Source organism: Talpa occidentalis, unplaced genomic scaffold (genome assembly GCF_014898055.3).
Source record: "Talpa occidentalis isolate TD23 unplaced genomic scaffold, MPIMG_talOcc4v2.1, whole genome shotgun sequence".
Classification (NCBI taxonomy): Eukaryota; Metazoa; Chordata; class Mammalia; order Eulipotyphla; family Talpidae; genus Talpa; species Talpa occidentalis.
Genome location: NW_026555331.1, coordinates 147,888,766 through 147,910,868, shown reverse-complemented (window position 1 = coordinate 147,910,868; position 22,103 = coordinate 147,888,766). Strand labels below are relative to the sequence as shown.

The 22,103-nt window shown below is 52.6% G+C and overlaps 1 gene segment (V, D, J or C); it reads right to left on the bottom strand.

The window, feature by feature from the left end:
• Positions 1–3,182: 3,182 nt before the first annotated feature.
• Positions 3,183–7,616, bottom strand: LOC119251118 (T cell receptor beta variable 19-like). The segment is given in 4 exon segments: positions 3,183–3,311; positions 3,491–3,552; positions 7,154–7,447; positions 7,568–7,616. Coding segments are annotated over 4 exon segments (534 nt in total).
• Positions 7,617–22,103: the final 14,487 nt, after the last annotated feature.

Below are 22,103 nucleotides of genomic sequence, written 5' to 3'. Positions count from 1 at the left end.
AACCCATGGAGGGCGAAAGTGAGGACTGATTATTGATTTGGGGGGGCGCCAAGAGAGAAGTGTTTTTAGCAGGTGGGGAGCCCAGGTAACTGTGTTTACTTCTCTGACTTTTACTTAAAATCAGTAGAATAGCACCTTGGGGGGACTTCTGAGCCTCTTGAGGAAAGAGTTGGAAGCCAGTGATGCTGACTATGCAAAAATAAAATTTGCATTGCGGGAATATCTCCATGTTCTTTGGAATTAAGATGAGGACACATTCTTACCCTCTGAATCAGGCACCCCATGCCTGCAGCCCCTGGTGTCTTCCTGCATCCTTGGAATGTATTCACTGGGGCATCCAGGAATCAGTCAGTCATCCTAGATATTCCCATATGGTAAAGAAACCACAAGACACATAATGGCTTTTTGAAAGCTCTTCTAGCAGATTCCAGAAATCTGTTTTGTTTAAAAAACTATGGCACTTGTCATTTTTATTAAATTAATTTTATTAAATTAATATTAAATGTATTGATAATATTCAAAATGAAAATATTTTTAAAATTAATGAAAATTTAATTAATATTTAAAATTTAAAAATGCAAAGCAACCTCTAGTATCTTTCAAAGCACTGCTTCTAGCTTTTGAACTGAGACTTATCGTGTGGGCCACTTTCATAGTTCTAGACAGGTGAAGAGCAGGAAAGACAGGTAAACATGGGATGTGAAAAGCATGACCCAGGCAGTCATTTGTCTTCAGGGCTGGCACGGATTTCTAGCACTTGGAATTTCCCCACTTGCTAAGAACTCTGTGCGATTGTGTCCACATGCATTTGGGGCAGCCTCTTCTTAGTCAAAGGTCAAGAGAGTGGGCCCATCTCTGGCCTGGGCCTGCCCTGTAACAGCTCTATGACTCCAACTTAGATTTTTTAAAAAGCAAGTTAAAAAAAAGCAACTATTGGGCCTCCCGGTGGCGCAGCGGTTGAGCGATGGGTTGCAAAGCTGCCTGCAGCCTCTGCAGCGCCAGTTCGATCCTTGGCCACCAGGCAAGGGTCCCACATGGCGCGCAGACCTCTCCTGCCGCCCGCTGCTCCCCTCAGCAGTGTACTTCGGTCCTTCTGCCTGCTCTGCTTCCCGCTCTGGTTCTGGTGAATTCTCTCACTCTCCTGCACTTCTGACTGTACCCAGTGCGTGTATAAATAAATAAATTAAATCTTAAAAAAAAAAAAGAGCAAGGATTGAAAAAAAAAAAGCAACTATTTTCTACGGGCGAGGGCAGTGAAGGGGTGACTGAGGTCAACGGGAAACACCACAAAGGAAACGTGGGTAAGTGCGGCCCCTTCTCCACTCTGGGCATGATGATGCGAATGGTCTCTGCAGGTCTGTGTCCAACCACTGCCCACAGAGACAGCGTGAGCCCCGAACCACTTCCTGCTGGGGCGGTGGCAGCGGGCTCTCAGGAAGGGTGCAGGAGACAGAGGTTTATGAACAGAGGGGAGGGAGCCCTTTAGCGCTGTGCCTCTGCTGCTGGCACAGAGATACAGGGCTGAGTCCTCCAAGCCTGCTGGCTGGATGGCAAGAGCACAGAGAGACGTGCTATGCTGGGTGCCATCGAAATTTTCAGGGGTGTCTTTCTCCTTATTTTTGTTATTGTTATAAAAATAGAGCAGCGGCACTGGTGCCTGCCCCGGCTTCTGCTGGTACCAGTACATGGCATTATGCTGCAGATTCTGAGTACAGCTCAGGGTCACATGTTGGCCTGCCTTGGCCACCTGGAATCTTGGGGTCTGGGTGACTGAGGCATCCAGGCGACCTGCAGGGACACGAGGAGAAATGAGGGATGGTCAGAGGAGGCCAGTGTTGCTGCCATGGAGAGGACAGTGACGAGGACAAGATCGGCGCAGCCCGAGAGTTCTCTCTGGGCAGGACCCACCTGCTCCCAGGAGACAAAGGGCCACACACAGCAGAAGGCTGGGACCCATGGCGGGGCGCAATGGGCAGGGGCCTGTCCCTGACCTGATCTCTGGCTTGCGAGGCGGGTGTTCCGAGGCCCTGGTCCCTGATAGGTAGTCTGCGTGTGATGACAGCGCTGCCGGCGACTTCCCCCCACAAGCCTGTCCTTATTGGGGTGTTGTCCCCAGCTTCCTCCTGGCAGGCTTCTGGGCTGGGCTTGGCAGGAGCAGTTCCTTGGCTTGGGGGGAGAAGCTCATCCTTGGATGAGCGGTTACTTTATTTGCCCATCCTCCCTCTGCTGCCCAGGCCACAGGGTCTCTCCGCCTCCCGCCTCCCTTCCATGTGCCTCAGCCTAGGAACAGCTTTTGCGGATGTCCCACGAACCTGTTGAGAGGATGTCTTTGTGTTCTGCTAAGCACATCCCCAGTGGGTGACTGATTCTGCAAGCTATTTCCACCTTAGAAACCAAACCCTGGAGTTCCTCCACCTCAACCCACTTTTCAGGACATGCTCTGCACCTGCAGCTCTCTGCAGCTCTCCCTGGTGCCACAATGCCTCCTTGTGGCCACCAAAGGGTCTAGGAGCAGCCTTCCTACACTGTGGCAGGAAATCTGCATAAGGCAAGACATGGCAGGTCTTAGAAATGTCCCTGATCCCTCATCCTGTGCCAGATAATCTCCCTGACAGGGACCAAGCCAAGCCTTCCTTAACCCTCCTTCTCCCAGCGCTGCCATCATTACTCACAGTGGGCACAGCGCCCCCAAGTGGCCAGCTGGGGCGGCTGCTTTACCTACACTATCCAGAACCTCCTGATCCACCAGGACCCAGCACAGTGCTGGCTGATTTGCTCACCTGCCTCCCAGCTCACCCTTTGCATAAAGCATGGGGCTAAAGCAAACATTTCTCCAAAAGGAAACAAAAAATCTGATCTCCTCAATGAGCTTCTAGAAAAGGGAGTGTCAGCTAGCTGCTTGATGTCGGTGTACCTGGAAACAGGTGAGGCTTGGGCAAAGCATCTTATTTATCCAAATAGAGACAATCCCTGGGGAGAGATGACCATGGAGTTCTAGCAGCCAGAACATCCCCTAAACAGCTGGAACAATCCCATCAGCTGTGAAGAGGGAACTGCCTATTTACATGTGTTGTTATTTAAAACACCCAATTCAACTCTTTGGCCATTTTAAAGGGAGAACAGCTGGATAGTCCCAGGCACTCAGTTCCCCTGGGGAGGGGAGTACTGAGCACCTGCATGCTTCAGGGCCTCTGGGTGCTAGGAGGGCACTTCTGAGGTTTGTGAGCAGGAAAGCAGTGGCGGGGCCACACTGTGTCTAAGCTGCTGGCGCAGAGGTACACGGCCGAGTCCCGCAGCTCTGTGAAGTTGATCTTCAGGGTGGAGGATCAACCCTGTGGTCTATGAGCAGAGAACCGATCCTGAGGCAGCCCTGACTTGTCTCCTTCATTCTTGCCTTGGAAGTACACCAAAAACTTTGGGCCCTGCCCCAGCGTCTGTTGGTACCAATACAAGACAGTGTCCCAGAAATAGGGTCACAGCTGAGAGTTACATTCTGTCCAGTCTGTGCAACCCGGTACCTGGGGGTCTGGGTCACTCCAGCACCTGAGTGGGCTGTGGAGACAGGATCTGGGAATAGAATGAGGAGAACGTCTGTCATCATCACACACACACGCACGCGCACACACACACACACGCACACACACTGGGCTGCTGGGTGTCTGAGGACTCACCTGCCCCCAGGAGACAGAGGGCCGCCCAGCACAGGAGCCTGGTGTCCATGGCAGGGAGGCAGGAGCAGGAGCCGTCCCGGGGGCTGTGAACGTGGCCGGGAGGAGGGGCGTCCTGGCCCCGCCAGGCAGTTCCTGTGGTGACGTCACTGCCTCTGTTGCCCCACCTCAGGGTCAGGCTCTCCATGTCCCTTGGATGACAGCTTGGGAGGATTTTTAGCGGCTTTTTCTGTTTAACAAAATCTTGCCTGCGCCTCAGCTCCGGCCGCAGCGCTTTGGGTGCCTCCCTGGCACCTGGGCCGTGTTCTCATCACCCACCTCCCCTCGGGGTCCCGGGCGTTGTCCCCAAGCCGTGTCCAAGGCACCTCCGGGGCTAGATGCCAAAGGTGTTCCCCGCCTCCTCGCAAGCCAGACCCCCTGTGAGTGTCACTATTCCCTGCACATCCCCTCCCCCTCCAGCATCTCCTGGTCAGTGTCACCCACACCTGAGTGGAAGGTGCTCCATCTCGAAGCCCCCGACTGCAGGGACGTATTCAGAGAAAAGATAAAAGACAGGATAGATGACGCCTTACTTTAAGAAGGTCTGACTAAACCGTAAATGAATCACATGAGAGGAGCGTCTTAAACTATCTCACGCCGCCTCCCTCACGTCCAATTTAGAGATGAACCTCACCCAACAAGCCCAACACAGGACACTCACACACATCACACATTGAGAAAGTGACAAGTTATTGTGACGCAAACAGACAACTTTCAAATTTGGCATCAAAAGCAGCAGGACGGATATTTTTGCTGAGAGTCCTGAGGAGCGTGGCTGTAGCCAGACACACACTCCAAAAACAAGCTCCTCGTGTGCGTGTAAAGCTCTGGGTACCCCGGCTGCTGTCCGGGCCGTGATGACAGTTGGTCACTCAGCACCTCCCCGCTCACGGGTCATGCAGATTTTCAGCAGTTTGCACGGTGTAGCGGCTGGTCTTTTGCCAGGTCCACAGCCGTCCAACCCTCGGAGGCATGTGCTAGTGGTGCTGTGCCTCTGCCTCCCCACTTTCCCTGCAGGCTGGGGTGCAGGGGCACAAGAGGGTAACAGTTTATGAAGTGCTTCAGGTCTGTACTTCATAGATGCCCAACTGCCCCCGCCTCAGCCAGTGAATGGACCCCAGCCATGAAGTCTCACACAGGGGTGCACACTCCTGTGGAGGGATGTGACTGGGAGAAAATAAAGTTATTGTGCAATTGGTAGTTTAACAAAAAAATTTGAAACCATGAATTTTAATCCAAGCCAAAGGAATAGTAATAATTTGTTCTTTCTACTTTTCCCACTTTTTATAAAATTAAGTTTATATTTTTAAAGTGAGGTAAATGGTTTCCAACACTCTATATGGTTTTAGGTATAGGATCACATCTCCTCAGGTGGACATTACACCACACGCACCACCCCAATCCCTATGGCTTCCACAGACTCCATAGGGCCCCCGCATGTCTTTGTTCCCCATCTGCTCCCTGCCATGACTACAAACCTCAGAATTTCAGTGAAATTTCTAAGCTTTGTTATGGAATAGTTTTGTCTATTCCTTGTTTTGTTTCTTTATATTCTCCATTAGAGTGAAATCATGCAGCATTTGCCCTTCTTATGACTTATTTTGCTTAGCATCATCCAACCAGTTATGTTGTTCCAAACGGTAACTCGTGTCTTTTTTATGACCGAGGAATATTCCACCGAGCGTATACACCAGCCCTTCTTTATCCACTCACCCATCCTGAGACACTTAGGCTGTTTCCAAATCTCCGCTATTGTAAACATCGCTGCAGCGAACAGAGAGTCATAAATCTGTCCATTTAGTTTTTTAGACTCCTAATCTACCATCCAAAGTCTCCAGAGAGTGCAAACACTGCTCTGTGCTCACAGAGATTTCGTTAGTCATCTCGTTTTGATCATTCTGCAAGTCAGCAGCACTGTAAGTTGTCTTAGTTTCCTAAGATTTTCCTTAAGTAATTTTTCCACTGTGTGTTGGATGACTTGTTATTGAGAATCTTTCCTCTGGAGGATTTCTGTTTGGTATTCTATGGACTTGAAATCCAAGGCAACTGTCCGTAATAACTGCAGATGCGGAGGATCCAGATCACCCAGGATGCTGAGGCGGTTCATTAGCTTTCTTATTTGCTCTTCTATACTGAAAAGAAAATGAAATAGAAATTTCCTGTTGGATGCTGCTGTTTCTCAGCTTTACTCAGTGCCAGAATATTCTAGATCCAATGAACAGTGTAAAGTGCTGTTTGTACACACACACACACACACACACACCCCGATGGACCTCAGCCACACTCTCTAGGACCCTCAGCCTGAAATGCCATTGCTGGGGGTTCTGGGAAGAACAGCCGGGTTAGGGAGATGTTCACTCTGGTTTTGGAGACACGCTGGCCCTCTGGATAAGGCCCTGCAGCCCTGCTGACCTACCTGAATAATGGAGCACCTGGACAATTGCCCCATGTCCTGTCTAGACAGATGGTCTGTCTGCTGAGGGCATTCCAGCGCCATCCTGTGTCCTGCTGCCTAAGTGGCTCCTTTGCAGCTGCAGGTTACAGCACGCATGGAGGCCCCTGGAGACAGACACACAATACACACAAGGCTGAGGCAGTAGCTTGAATCTGCAAAGGCAAGGGAAGGAGGCTGGGAGCTGCAACTTTCAAAGTATGACAGAAGCTTCCAGCTCAATCCAGAGCTCACCTGCCCCAGGAGCACATGGAAGATGTCTGGACTCATAGCAGGGTCAGGAGGAGAGTGTAGTCCAGCTAAATGCTCTGATCCAGAGGACTGAGTGAAGGAGATTGGAAGTTTTTTCCTCAAAGCAAGGACTGTGACATAACTGCCACGGCTCTGCAGAGTCTCCCCCTCCAGGTCTATAGGCAACTATGGGGCCTCCTCGGTGGCGCAGCGGTTGAGCGATGGGTTGCGAAGCTTCCCACAGCCTCTGAAGGCGGTTCGATCCCCGGCTGCTCCCCAGCCACCGGAGGAGGGTCCCACATGGCGCGCAGACCTCTCCTGCCGCCCGCTGCTCCCCTCAGCAGTGTATTTCATCGATCTGCCTGCTCTGCTCCCCGCTCTGGCTCTGGTGAGTTCTCTCACCCTCCCGTGCTTCTGACTGTACCCAGTGCTTGTATAAATAAATAAACTAAATCTTAAAAAAAAAACAAAAAGAGCAAGGATTAAAAAAAAAAAAGCAAGTATTTTCTACGGGCGAGGGCAGTGAAGGGGTGACTGAGGTCATCGGGAAACTCCGCAAACGCAACGTGGGTAAGTGCGGCCCCTTCTCCACTCTGGGGGTGATGATGCGAATGGTCTCTGCAGGTCTGTGTCCAACCGCCCCCCACAGAGACAGTGTGAGCCCAGAACCACTTCCTGCTGGGGCAGTGGCTGCCGGCTCTCAGGAAGGGTGCAGGAGACAGAGGTTTATGAACAGAGGGGAGGGAGCCCTTTAGCGCTGTGCCTCTGCTGCTGGCACAGAGATACAGGGCTGAGTCCTCCAAGCCTGCCCGCTGGATGGCAAGAGAACAAAGAGACGTGCTATGCCGGGTGCCCTTGAAGTTTTTGGCGATGTCTTTCTCCTTTCTTTCATCCTTGTTGTAAAGATAGAGCAGCAGCACTGGCGCCTGCCCCGGCTTCTGCTGGTACCAGTACATGACTTCATGATTCCGATTCTGAGTACAGTTCAGGGTCACATTTTGGCCTGCCTTGGCCACCTGGAATCTTGGGGTCTGGGTGACTGAGGCATCCAGGCGACCTGCAGGGACACGAGGAGAAATGAGGCATGGTCAGAGGAGACCAGTGTGGCTGCCATGGAGAAGACAGTGACGAGGTCAAGATCCGCGCAGCCCGAGAGTTCTCTCTGGGCAGGACCCACCTGCTCCCAGGAGACAAAGGGCCACACACAGCAGAAGGCTGGGACCCATGGCGGGGCGCAATGGGCAGGGGCCTGTCCCCGACCTGATCTCTGGCTTGTGAGGCGGGTGTTCCCAGGCCCTGGTCCCTGATAGGTAGTCTGCGTGTGATGACAGCGCTGCCGGCGACTTCCCCCCACAAGCCTGTCCTTATTGGGGTGTTGTCCCCAGCTTCCTCCTGGCAGGTGTCTGGGCTGGGCTTGGCAGGAGCAGTTCCTTGGCTTGGGGGGAGCAGCTCATCCTTGGATGAGCTGTTCCATTATTTGCCCCATCCTCCCTCTGCCGCCCATGGCACAGGGTCTCTCTGCCTCCCGCCTCCCTTCCATGTGCCTCAGCCTAGGAACAGCTTTTGCGGACGTCCCAAGAACCTGTTGAGAGGATGTCTTTGTGTTCTGCTAAGCACATCCCCAGTGGGTGACTGATTCTGCAGCTATTTCCACCTTAGAAACCAAACCCTGGAATTCCTCCTCCTCCACCCACTTTTCAGGACATGCTCTGCAACTGCAGCTCTCTGCAGCTCTCCCTGGTGCCACAATGCCTCCTTGTGGCCACCGAAGGGTCCAGGAGCAGCCTTCCTACACTGTGGCAGGAAATCTGCATGAGGCAAGACATGGCAGGTCTTAGAAATGCATCTGATCCCTCATCCTGTGCCTGCATTCCCCTGCCATGGCAGTGAGCAGACCTCTGAGAACAGCAGCTGCAGTGACCGCCAAGTGTTCAGGGTCGGCAGACACACAGCTCTGGATAGTGCTGACCCAGATCTTTCTTACATAAAAATAAGCAGACCCTGCGGATACAGAAAATTATCTCTATTTGTAATAATGAACAAATATTTTCTGAACACACAGTGTGCCGACACCTGGGAAACTCCCCCCGTAGAAAGCAGAGAAGCAGAGAGGGAAGGACAGATAGCAATGTCACTCCTGTCCATGGTGGCAGCAACTCGGGGGAGCCTGCTGTTTGCTGTTTGCTGCTGTCATGTAACCACCATCTGCATCGTCAGAGCCGACTGTCTGGGTTTTGATTGCATCTGTTTACAGGACAGTCATTACCAGCCCCCGATGGCTGAGTCTTTGAATTCTGGACTCTGGGGTTGCTGCCCAGCACTGCTTCAAGGCCCCACGTGATAATTACGTTCAAACAGCATTTTCAGTCTTCGTGCTTCAACAAATCACTGATGTGGTCAGGGCGGAGAGGAAAGATCCCGCCACGTTCCTCTTGGGCTGGCCCAGCAATCACATTAGCATCCGTCAGATTAGCAGGAGGAAAGAACAAATTTAATAACGTACCTACAGGGAATCAACTGGATGTAACTTCTAAAGTGAAGGGGGCAAAATGGCGGTATTTATCCTGAGCTAAGGAATGGGCAGGGCCCGAGGCTTCGGGAGGACCGAATGCTCTGATTCCCGTTCCCCTGCTGTATTGACAGGGGCCTCTGCTAGCACAGTCATTTCTGCAGATCACCCCCAGCTGGGTAAAGCTCCCGACTTCCATTCCTAGAGGAAGCTAAGGGGGTGGGAAACATTGCTCGTGAGCCTGCCGGACTCCAGTGACCCCAACTTGAAATATTTCTCACGCCAAAGTGACACTTCTTGAGAAGGCCTGTTCTGGCCATCTTGGGGGTGTCTGCTCGCCCTGCAGATCCGCTTCTTCCCCTGCAGAATGAGGATGAAGCTGAGGTTTCTGTTCAGCGCTGCTGGGAGCCGAGTGAGCGAGGAAACCAAAATGTTTGTGCACAGGAAGAAAGCGTGTCTGCCAGGCTGTGGCTAAGCTTCTGGCACAGAAGTACATGGCCAAGTCCCCCTGCTCAACGGGCTGGATCCGGAGTGTGGAATTGACTCTTTTGGGTCTCTCTGCAGAAAACCGTTTCTCAGGCATCTGTGAACCAAGGACAGACTCGTCCTCAAAGCGAATCAGAAGCTAGAGGCCTGTCCCGGGGTCTGCCGGTACCAATACAGGCTAGGGTGCTTGGAAACAGGATCACACCACAAAGCTACGCCCTTCTCCAACTTGAAATCTATGTCCTAGAAGTTGTTAGGCTCTACATTCCCTCAACCACACACCACAGCCTCCTCCCCCAGCCTAGCAGGTCTCCAAATGCACGAGACAATACTCTGCAGCGTCTTCTTGACCATGACCTGAGGTACACCATGGGATTTTAGGGGAGCATTGAGCTGTAGGCTCGACAGCTGCCCTGATGATGTGAATATGAGAGACTTGGAAGATCTCTGGGCTCCACCTTCTCTCTGTACATGGTTTACCAAGCTCTTCCTCCTCTGGGCCTCCCCACCAGTGCCCGTCCTGCACAGGAGGCATCACGAACACCTCGCTCCACACAGAGCGGGAGATCCTGCCCTTTGCTTGGAATTGACAGGTGCTGGCAGAGATGTGAGAAGATTCGCCGAAGCTGGGGCTGAGGTTCGGCAGCACTTTACTGAATTCGGCAGGACAGAGAGTGCAAGGAAAGGATGAGAAGCAGCCTGGTTGTGGCTCCCTCCATTACACCCTCAGCTGAGTAGGAAGCTTGGGGTCCAAAAAGCCATTAACCCTGCGGTAGAAGCTCCCGGCACAGAGATACTGGGCTGCATCCCTCAGCTCATGGAGCTCGTGGTCAGCTCAGGGCGATGGTTACTGAGCTGCTGAACTGAGAGAGAATCCATCCTGGAGGTTTCTCGCTCCTTGCCATCATAATGAGACCCCCTCTTGGGTCTCCATGGTGAGAGAACAGGAATTTTCTATTCTTGCTCCCTTGTCTCCTCCCTTTTCTCCCTTAGGAGGGCTTATCTGCCACGTCCCTGTCCGGTTGTCACCTGCTTCTGTTATAGGACAGGGAGAGGGGCAGCCAAACCCCGCAAACCTGTCTATTCTAAATGGGTTCTGCCATCCGCCGCATCAACACAAAACATATGAGACTTTAATGGGAAGGAACTTTAATAAAACTAGGAAACAATACAGGAAAGGCAAAGAATCTAGTTTCTAAATCAAGCACCCAAAGTTCCCCGTCCCCTCGTGGGTAAAAGTCCATCCATATGGGATTGGCCCAGAACAAGGCCCCAAAGCCTGCCACAAGTCTATAGCATCTTCCAGTGGGGACCCACAGAAAAGGGTCACAAACAACCACACAAGCCTGGAAGGAAAAGAGCAAAATCAACATCAAGATAAGAGCTGCCATTGTCACCTCCCCACGGGTCTCACCCACATCTGTGTCACCCAGTCCACAACGAAAAGACAAGCGCAGTTTCGTCACTTGTCTCTCGGCTCCATGCGCCTCCTCCAGGTCTCCTTCTGGCTCCATCCTACTTCCTTCCTCAGTCTCTTCTGCCCCTTTTCCTCTCCCTGCTCAGCTCCACCCTCCTTTGGGTGGGGCAGGGAACCTGGAACTTCCCCTTTTCCTGGGAACCACCCTGTTACACTTCCAGCTCCCCCCACCTACCCCTGGCACCACTGACCCAGGTCTTCCCCATACTGCCCAGCCTACTTCCCAGCAGGTGGCCATGGCTGCACTGAGCTAGGCTGGCAGGTTGGGGCAGGGGTTACTGTTTTTCCCCAAGTCCGCTCTCTCCTCTTTACCAGGCTCACATTATCAAGGCAGCCCCGCTCAACCCTCCTAACACCCCAAATGTGGACTCTGAGAGAGTCTTTGCTCCATGCCAGTGAAGTGCCTGACTCCGGCTGTGACACACCCCTGCCTGTCAGTGCCTCTGAGGAGAGTGATCAACCCTGCCTGGCCAACACTGAGTCACCAGATAATCTCCCTGACAGGGACCAAGTCAAGCCTTCCTTAACCCTCCTTCTCCCAGCGCTGCCATCATTGCTCACAGTGGGCACAGCGCCCCCAAGTGGCCAGCTGGGGCGGCTGCTTTACCTACACTATCCAGAACCTCCTGATCCACCAGGACCCAGCGCAGTGCTGGCTGATTTGCTCACCTGCCTCCCAGCTCACCCTTTGTATAAAGCATGGGGCTAAAGCAAACATTTCTCCAAAAGGAAACAAAAAATCTGATCTCCTCAATGAGCTTCTAGAAAAGGGAGTGTCAGCTAGCTGCTTGATGTCCATGCACCTGGGAACAGGTGAGGCTTGAGCAAAGCATCTTATTTATCCAAATAGAGACAATCCCTGGGAGAGATGACCATGGAGTTCTAGCAGCCAGAACATCCTCTAAACAGCTGGAACAATCCCATCAGTCATGAAGAGGGAACTGCCTATTTACATGTGTTGTTATTTAAAACACCCAATTCAACTCTTTGGCCATGTTAGAGGGAGAACAGCTGGATAGTCTCAGGCACTCAGTTCCCCTGGGGAGGGGAGTACTGAGCACCTGCATGCTTCAGGGCCTCTGGGTGCTAGGAGGGCACTTCTGAGGTTTGTGAGCAGGAAGGTGGTGGCGGGGCCGCACTGTGTCTAAGCTGCTGGCGCAGAGGTACACGGCCGAGTCCCCCAGCTCTGTGAAGTTGATCTTCAGGGTGGAGGATGAACCCTGTGGTCTCTGAGCAGAGAACCGATCCTGAGGCAGCCCCGACTTGTCTCCTTCATTCTCGTTTTGGAAGTACACCAAAAACTTTGGGCCCTGCCCGAGCGTCTGTTGGTACCAATACAAGACAGTGTGGCCGGAAATAGGGTCACAGCTGAGAGTTACATTCTGTCCAGTCTGTGCAACCCGGTACCTGGGGCTCTGGGTCACTCCAGCACCTGAGTGGTCTGTGGAGACAGGATCCGGGAATAGAATGAGAAGAATGTCTGTCATCATCACACACACACACACACACACACACGCACACACACACTGGGCTGCTGGGTGTGTGAGGACTCACCTGCCCCCAGGAGACAGAGGGCCGCCCAGCACAGGAGCCTGGTGTCCATGGCAGGGAGGCAGGAGCGGGAGCCGCCCGGGGGCTGTGAGCGAGGCCGGGAGGAGGGGCGTCCTGGCCCCGCCAGGCAGTTTCTGTGGTGACGTCACTGCCTCTGTGGCCCCACCTCAGGGTCAGGCTCTCCATGTCCCTTGGATGACAGCTTGGGAGGTTTTAAGCGGCTTTTTATCTTTAACAAAATCTTGCCTGCGTCTCAGTTCCGGCCGCAGCGCTGTCTGGGCCTCCCTGGCTCCTGGGCCGTGTTCTCAACACCCACCTCCCCTCGGGGTCCCGGGCGTTCTCCCCAAGCCATGTCCAAGGCACCTCCGGGGCTAGATGCCAAAGGTGTTCCCCGCCTCCTCGCAAGCCAGACCCCCTGTGAGTGTCACTATTCCCTGCACATCCCCTGCCCCTCCAGCATCTCGTGGTCAGTGTCACCCACACCTGAGGCGAAGGTGCTCCTTCTCGAAGCCCCCGACTGCATGGACGTATTCAGAGACCCCAGGGGTGAGATGACGCCTTATTTGATAAGGTCTGATGAAAATGTAAATCATGAAAGCCTGAGAGGAGCATCTTGAACCCTCTCACGCAGCCTCCCTCTTGTCCAGTTTAGAGATGAGCCTCACCCCACAAGCCCGACACAGGACACTCACACACATCACACATTGAAAAAGTGACGAGTTCTCTGTGACGCAAACAGACAACTTTCAAATTTGGCATCAAAAGCAGCAGGACAGATATTTTTGCTGAGAGTCCCTGAGGAGTGTGGCTGTAGCCAGACACACACTCCAAAAACAAGCTCCTGGTGTGTGTAAAGCTCTGGGTACCCTGGCTGCTGTCCCTGCCTTGATGACAGTTGGTCACTCAGCAGCTCCCAGCTCACTTGTCATGCAGATGTTCAGCAGTTTGCACCTTGTAGCAGGCTGGTCTTTTGCCAGGTTCACAGCCAGCCCCCCTAGGAGGCAGGTCTAGTGGGGCTGTGCCCCTGACTCCCCACTTCCCCTGCAGGCTGGCATGCAAGGTCATGGGAGGGTAACAGGTTATGCAGCGCTTCAGGTCAGTACTTCATGGGAAGCCCAACTGCCCCCTGCCTCAGCCACCAATGGACCCCAACTATGAAATCTCACACGGGGGTGCACACTGCTATGGAGGGATGTGACTGGGAGAAAATAAAATTATTGTGCAATTTGTAGTTTAACAAAAAAAAAAATTGAATCCATGAATTTTAATCCAAGCCAAAGGAATAGTAAGAATTTGGTTCTTTCTACTTTTCCCCCTTTTTATAAAATTAAGTTTATATTTTTAAAGTGACGTAAATGATTTACAACACTGTATATGATTCTGAGGTGTAGGATCACACCTGTTCAGGTGGACTGTGACATAACTGCCCCCACTCTGCAGAGTCCCCCACCCCAGGTCCACCCTGACTGGGCTCAGGCAGCATCAGCACCATCTCTCATGGTTGTTGCTAGTGTGGCTGGAGGAGGTGTGGCATGTGACTTCCATACAGAGTTTAGGGTGCAGTGCACCCCTTACTTTCCCATATTCCTCGGAGACAGTTGCTTCTTCTGCACCTGACTTGACCTCAAGGCTGTCTTGCCCCAACCCTTCAACTGTGTGTCTCAGCAAAGATTACAGGGACATCCCACCTCGTTCAGAGATTTAAGGAACTGGTGGTAATAACTGAAAACTTCAATATCTGCTGCTAATGTACCCACACCCGAATTTTTCTTAATCCTTCCCCCATCTGTCTCCAGACTCTCCCCAGAGTCCTTGACATCACAGCGCCCCCTGGGGGCCAACAGGTGAAGCTTCTAATTGTTTTCCTCAAGGCCTGCAGTGTCTGTGCAGCTCCAGGGAGTCTCCACCCCAAAGACTGGACCCCAGGAAGACTCGCAGGTCTGGTCATCAGATGCTCCGGGGACTCACCTGTACTGAGGAGGAGACATCATGGCCGTGAGCTTTAGTCTCACTCGTGCACTCAGCGTGGAAGGTGAGGAAAGAGAGAAAATGGCTGCTGAGGGCAGGTAGGAGGCTTGTTCTGGCCGTCATGTCTCATCACTCGGCCGCCACGAGACAGCGAAGACGGTCACGTCTACCAGGGTGGGAGGCTGCTCCCAGCATCCAGGAGGCGTCCTCGGGATGGGGTGTAAGAGGCTCTAGAGGGAAGAAGAGGCCTGGGAGGTAGCAGCCCACTCTGCAGTTGCAGGAGCAGCATGGTGGGGAGCCTGAGCTCAGGGCGGGGCTGCTTCCAGGAGAGCACATCAAGGTCCTGGCCATTCCATGTCAGGGAACTTCAGTCCTTGCCTTGGGGCGCAGGCGAGCTCTGAGAATCCTAGGACCAGAGCGCCCTGACTGTTCTCATCAGCAACATCACAGGCACAGCATTCAGAGGCTCAGCGGGTCTCTCCCCGCCAAGCACAGCTGACAGCAAATTGGCTTCTTCTCACTGGGGCGCAGAGGGCCAGGCCCGTGTGCGCCTCCCGCACTGGGAGGAGAAGGGGGCTGAGGTTTGTGAGCAGGAAGGCAGTGGCGGGGCCACGCTGTGTCTAAGCTGCTGGCGCACAGGTACACGGCCGAGTCCCCCTGCTGCACGGGCTTGATCTCCAGAGTGGAGGGTGACTTCCTCAGCCACACAGCAGAGATCCTGTCACCAGGCACCCCCGACTTGTCTAATTCAACATCCTCTTGTAAGTTCACCAGAAACTTCGGGCCCTGCCCCAGCATCTGTTGGTACCAATACACGGCCCTGTGCCCAGAAATAGGGTCACAGCTGAGAGTTACATTCTGTCCAGTCTGTGCAACCCGGTACCTGGGGGTCTGGGACACTCCAGCACCTGAGTGGGCTGTGGAGACAGGATCTGGGAATAGAATGAGGAGAACGTCTGTCATCATCACACACACACACACACACACACACACACACACACACAGGGCTGCTGGGTGTCTGAGGACTCACCTGCCCCCAGGAGACAGAGGGCCGCCCAGCACAGGAGCCTGGTGTCCATGGCAGGGAGGCAGGAGCAGCAGCAGCCCCGGGGGCTGTGAGCGAGGCCGGGAGGAGGGGCGTCCTGGCCCCGCCAGGCAGTTTCTGTGGTGACGTCACTGCCTCTGTTGCCCCACCTCAGGGTCAGGCTCTCCATGTCCCTTGGATGACAGCTTGGGAGGTTTTTAAGCGGCTTTTTCTCTTTAACAAAATCTTGCCTGCGCCTCAGCTCCGGCCACAGCGCTGTCTGGGCCTCCCTGGCACCTGGGCCCTGTCCTCATCACCCACCTCCCCTCGGGGTCCCCAAGCCGTGTCCAGGCACCTCTGGGACCAGATGCCAAAGGTGTTCCCCGCCTCCTCGCAAGCCAGACCCCCTGTGAGTGTCACTATTCCCTGCACATCCCCTCCCCCTCCAGCCTCTCATGGTAATGTCACCCACACCTGAGTGGAAGGTGCTCCTTCTCGAAGCCCCGACTGCAGGGACGTATTCAGAGAAAAGACAAAAGACAGGATAGATGACGCCTTACTTTAAGAAGGTCTGACTAAAACGTAAATGAATCACATGAGAGGAGCGTCTTAAACTATCTCACGCCGCCTCCCTCCCGTCCAATTTAGAGATGAACCTCACCCAACAAGCCCAACACAGGACACTCACACACATCACACATTGAGAAAGTGACAAGTTATTGTGACGCAAACAGACAACTTTCAAATTTGGCATCAAAGCAGCAGGACGGATATTTTTGCTGAGAGTCCTGAGGAGCGTGGCTGTAGCCAGACACAGACTCCAAAAACAAGCTCCTCGTGTGTGTGTAAAGCTCTGGGTACCCCGGCTGCTGTCCGTGCCGTGATGACAGTTGGTCACTCAGCAGCTCCCCGCTCACGGGTCATGCAGATTTTCAGCAGTTTGCACCGTGTAGCGGGCTGGTCTTTTGCCAGGTCCACAGCTGGCCCCCCTTGGAGAGAGGTGCTAGGGAGCTGTGCCCCTGCCTCCCCACTTCCCCTGCAGGCTGGGGTGCAGGGGCACGGGAAGGTAACAGGTTATGCAGCGCTTCAGGTCTGTACTTCATAGGAAGCCCAACTGCCCCCGCCTCAGCCAGTTAATGGACCCCAACCATGAAGTCTCACACGGGGGTGCACACTCCTGTGGGGGGATGAGACTGGGAGAAAATAAAGTTTTGTGCAATTTGTAGTTTAGCTAAAAAATTTTGAATCCATGAATGTTTATCCAAGCCAAAGGAATAGTAAGAATTTGGTTCTTTCTACTTTTCCCAATTTTTATAAAATTAAGCTTATATTTTTAAAGCAAGGTAGATGGATTACAACACTTTAATGATTCTGAGGTGTAGGATCACACCTGTTCAGGTGGACATTACACCACACGCACCACCCCAATACCTATAGCCTCCACAGACTCCACAGGGCCCCCTCATGCCTTTGTTCCCCATCTGCTCCCTGCCATGACTACAAACATCAGAATTTCAGTGAAATTTCTAATCTTTGTTATGGAATAGTTTCGTCTGTTCCTTTATTTTGTTTCTTTATATTCTCCATTAGAGTGAAATCATCCAGCATTTGCCCGTCTTCTGACAGATTTTGCTTAGCATCATCCGCCAGTTCATGTTGTTGCAAACGGCAACTTTTGCCTTTTTTATGACCGAGTCGTGTTCCCGGGGTGTATACACCACCTCTTCTTTATCCACACTCCCATCCTCGGACACTTAGGCTGTTTCCTTATCTCTGCTATTGTAGACAGAGCTGCAGTGAACAGTCATAAATCTCTCCACTTAGTGTTTTATATTCTTAATCTATTATCCAAAGTCTCCAGAGAGTGAAACCGCTGCTCTGTGCTCACAGAGATTTCGTTAGTCATCTCATTTTGATCATTCTGCAGGTCAGCAACCCTCAATCTAAAGTTGTCTTTGTTTCCTAAGATTTTCCTTAAGTATTTTTTTCACTGTGTGTTGGATGACTTCTTATTGAGAATCTTTCCTCTGGTATTCTATGGTGTTGAAATCCAAGGCAACTGTCCATAATAATTACAGATGCGGAGGATCCAGATCACCCAGAAGCTGAGGCTGTTCATTTGCTTTCTTCGTTGCTCCTTTGTACTGAAAAGAAAATGAAATAGAAATTTCATGTTGGATGCTGCTGTTTCTCAGCTTTACTCAGTGCCAGAATATTCTAGATCCAATGAATAGTGTAAAGTGCTGTTTGTACACACAAACACACACACACACACACACACACACAGACAAACCCCAATGGACCTCAGCCACACTGTCTAGGACCCTTAGCCTGAAATGCCATTGCTGGGGGTTCTGGGAAGAACAACCCAGGGTTGGGGAGATGCTCAATCTGGTTTTGGAGACACCAGTGCCCTTCAGGATAAGCCCCCTGCAGCCCTGAATAATGGAGCAGCCCTGAATAATGGAGCCCCCTGCTGACCTACCTTATTAATGGAGTACCCAGACACAGCCCCACCTCCTCTCTACACCATCATGTTGCAGATTCTGCATCTGCTGAGGGCATTCCAGCGCCATCCTGTGTCCTGCTGCCTAACACGCCTCCTTGGTGTCTGTTCCATTACAGCACACCTGGGGCCCACTGGAGACAGACCAACCATCAGCACAAGGCTGAGGCAGTAACTTGACTCTGCAAAGGCAAGGGAAGGAGGCTGGGAGCTGGGACTTTGTGAAGTATGACAGACGTTTCCAGCTGAATCCAGAGCTCACCTGTCCTCAGGAGCACATGGTTCGGGCTCTTGGCAGGGTCAGGACAAGAGGAGATTGTCCCAGTTAAATGCTCTGGTTCACAGGACTGAGAAAAGGGGATTGCAGGTTTTATCCAAAGTGGGGGGAACTGTGGCATCGCTGCTCCCTACTCCTGCAGTCTCCTGACCTTGGGCCCCTCCTGACTGGGCTCAGGCAGCATCAGCACCAGCTCTCATGGCTGCTGTCAGCATACAGGCAGGACAGGTAGGACGCGACCCCCATACAGAGCTCAGGGTGACTGTACCCCCTTTCTTGCCCATATTCCTCAGAGACAGTTACTTCTCTGCACCTGCCCTGGCATCAAGGCTGTCTTCAAATCCTTCAGCTGTGGGTCTCAGCCAAGATTAGAGGGACGTCCCACCTCACTCAGAGCTGTAAGGAGCCTGTGGCAATAACTGAAAACTTCCTCAACATCTGCCTGCTAAGGGATCCCCCCTGGAGTTTGTTTATTAACCCTTTGCCAGCCTGTTCTCCAGACGCCCTGGCGTCCCACCGCCCCCTCGTGGCCGGTAACTGATGCTGCACCCAGTTTCCTTCCAGGCCTGCCAGTGTCTGCACAGCTCCAGGGGTGTCTCAGGCAGAGGCTGGGAGCCCGAGGAGGACACGCAGGGCTAGACATCAGGGTGCTCAGGACACCGGCTGACGCGAGGGGAGATGTGCTGGGCGGTGCTTCAGGCTCGCTTGTGGCACTGGCAATAGGAGAAGCGGACAAGACAGAGAAACGGGTAGCACAGGGCAGGCAGGGGAGGAGGCTTATTCTGGCCCTCATTGTCTCATTGCTTGGCAGCCATGAGAGCAGTCAGGACGGTCACGTCTACCAGGAGGGCAGGCTGCTCCCAGCCTCCAGGAGGCGTCCGTGGGACGGGGTGGAAGAGGTTCTAGAAGGGAGAAGAGGCCTGGGAGGTGGCAGCCCACTCTGCAGTTGCTGGACCAGCATGGTGGGGAGCCTGAGCTCAGGACAGGGCTTCTGGGTGGGCAGCCAGTGGAGGCTGAAGCCACTTCCAGTGTCCAGCACCTTCAGTCCTGGCCTTGGGGCGCGGGCCCGATCTGGGGCTTACTCCTTAGACCAGAGCGCCCTGACTGTTCTCATCAGCATCATCACAGGCACAGCATTCCGAGGCTCAGCGGGTCTCTCCCTGCCAAGCACAGCTGACTGCAAATCAGCTTCTTCTCAGTGGGGCACAGAGGGCCAGGCCCGTGTGCGCCTCCCGGCACTGTGAGGAGAAGGGGGCTGAGGTTTGTGAGGAGGAAGGCAGTGGCGGGGCCACGCTGTGTCTAAGCTGCTGGCGCACAGGTACACGGCCGAGTCCCCCTGCTGCACCGACTTGATCTCCAGAGTGGAGGGTGAATTCCTTGGCCACACAGCAGAGATCTGATCACCAGGCACCCCTGACTTGTCTACTAGACCATTGTTTTGGAAGTACAGCAGATACTTCGGGCCCTGCCCCAGGGTCTGTTGGTACCAGTACACGGCAGTGTGCCCAGAAATAGGGTCACAGCTGAGAGTTACATTCTGTCCAGTCTGTGCAACCCGGTACCTGGGGGTCTAGGTCACTCCAGCACCTGAGTGGGCTGTGGAGACAGGATCTGGGAATAGAATGAAGAAAACATCTGTGAACATTATCACATGCACAGACACACACACACACACACACACACTGGGCTGCTGGGTGTTGAGGACTCACCTGCCCCCAGGAGACAGAGGGCCGCCCAGCACAGGAGCCTGGTGTCCATGGCAGGGAGGCAGGAGCAGGAGCCGCCCGGGGGCTGTGAGCATGGCCGGGAGGAGGGGCGTCCTGGCCCCGCCAGGCAGTTCCTGTGGTGACATCACTGCCTCTGTTGCCCCACCTCAGGGTCAGGCTCTCCATGTCCCTTGGATGACAGCTTGGAAGGTTTTTTAGCGGCTTTTTCTCCTTAACAAACTCTTGCCTGTGCCTCAGCAACGGCCGCAGCGCTGTCTGGGCCTCCCTGGCACCTGGGCCGTGTTCTCATCACCCACCTCCCCTCGGGGTCCCGGGCGTTGTCCCCAAGCCGTGTCCAAGGCACCTCCGGGACCAGATGCCAAAGGTGTTCCCCGCCTCCTCGCAAGCCAGACCCCCTGTGAGTGTCACTATTCCCTGCACATCCCCTCCCCCTCCAGCCTCTCCTGGTCAGTGTCACCCATACCTGAGGCGAAGGTGCTCCTTCTTGAAGCCCCAAACTGCACAAACCTATTCAGAGACCCAGGGGTGAGATGATACTGAGAACACACTTTCTCTGCAGGTCGGTCGAGGCCCCCTCTGTGCCTCCTATGTCTGAGCTGTTCCATACGGTCCCAAGCAAGGTGGTGGCCTCCCGTGTGCTGGTGTTGAAACATGGGCTCCTCATCTATTCATGTGCAATAGTATCAGTGTCTCTTACTTTCTAATATATTGAAATCTTGTCACCATTTCTAATAAAACTCAGGGTTCATTTGGAATTGTTTTTACTCTTATAAATGTCATTTTCAAAGAATTGTCCTTTGCTTTTTTACTCACTGTATTATTGACAGAATATTGTCTTTATGATATTTTTCATCAGTCTCATTCTTTTTTTTAAAGATTTATTTATTTATGCAACAAGCGCTGGGGTACAGGCCAGAGAGGCCGGGTGTGAGAGGATTCACCAGAGACAGAGTGGGGAGCAGAACAGGCAGATCTACTGAAATCCACTGCTGAGGGGAGCAGCGGGGAGACAGGAGAGGTCTGCTGCACCACTTGTGTAACTCCCTGGCCGGGGATGGATCTCGTGCTGCAGTGGCTGGGATCGCTGGATAGTGCTGTGCCTTTAGCTGCACCACCAGGGAGGCCCCATCAGTCTTCAGTGAAGGAGGACTGTGGTTCTGAGTTAATCTCTACATCTAACTCCCTTTCATACCTTTTCTCTGTGGCTCTCAGTGTTCTTATTTCTTTGGAAAATTTTATCTTTTTGGCTACTTGAAATACCTTCTCATTGTTATCCATGGTCAACATTTTTACCATCAAATAAGTGAGGATGTGTGTTTTTAATCACTTGTGGAAATTTTTCAGCCTTTGTCATCTCCCTAATTTTTCCTTCTGAAATTTCAATCATAGGTAAGAAAAGGAAGTCCTGGTGAAAGGCTATGAGTGTTCTCACAGACGAAACACCCCGTTTTTTCTTTCCTATCCTTTTACTTCTCTTTCCTATTTTACATTTAGTCTGTGTGATATTTCATTATTTTCTTTGAATCTGTCTTATATGTCTCTAATAGGTCTTTTAGAACATCTAATCCGCGTTTTAACTTACCCATTTTTTTCAGTGTAAATCGTGTCTAGATATCCTATCCCTGGTTTTTTAAAGTGACCTGTTGCTTCTTGACAGTCTCTTTTCTTCCTCGTGTGTCAATTCCTTCTTATAGTTACTCAAATGCAGCTTTTTGAGCTAATGTATCTCCTAAGGTCAAATGGCTTCCATTTCAAATGTTTATAGTTTCCACTCACTTTCTTGCATGGGGTTTGCGCTTAGTACTCTCGCCTGGGGAAACATGTGTCTGTGTTAATCTGTGGGACTACGAGGGGCTGGAGTGAGCGCGCTATTCAGAGTCCACAATTCCTGGAGGAACAGCTGAAATCCCGAAGGTGTGAGCCGGGAATCGCCTGCTGTCCCTGGGCTGCTGAGAAACTGCAGGGTAAGAGTATCAGGAAATGTCCTCAGGGCAATATTTTAGGCCTGCATAGAATTCTGACTTCTGTTTAATTACACTCTCTCCATAAATCAGTCAATTAGGTAAGTGCATTAAGGATTTTCTGCTCTTCAATTATACACACACACACACACACACACACAGAGAGAGACAGACAGACAGACAGAGAGAGACAGAGAGACAGACAACCAGCCCTCACGTATGGACAT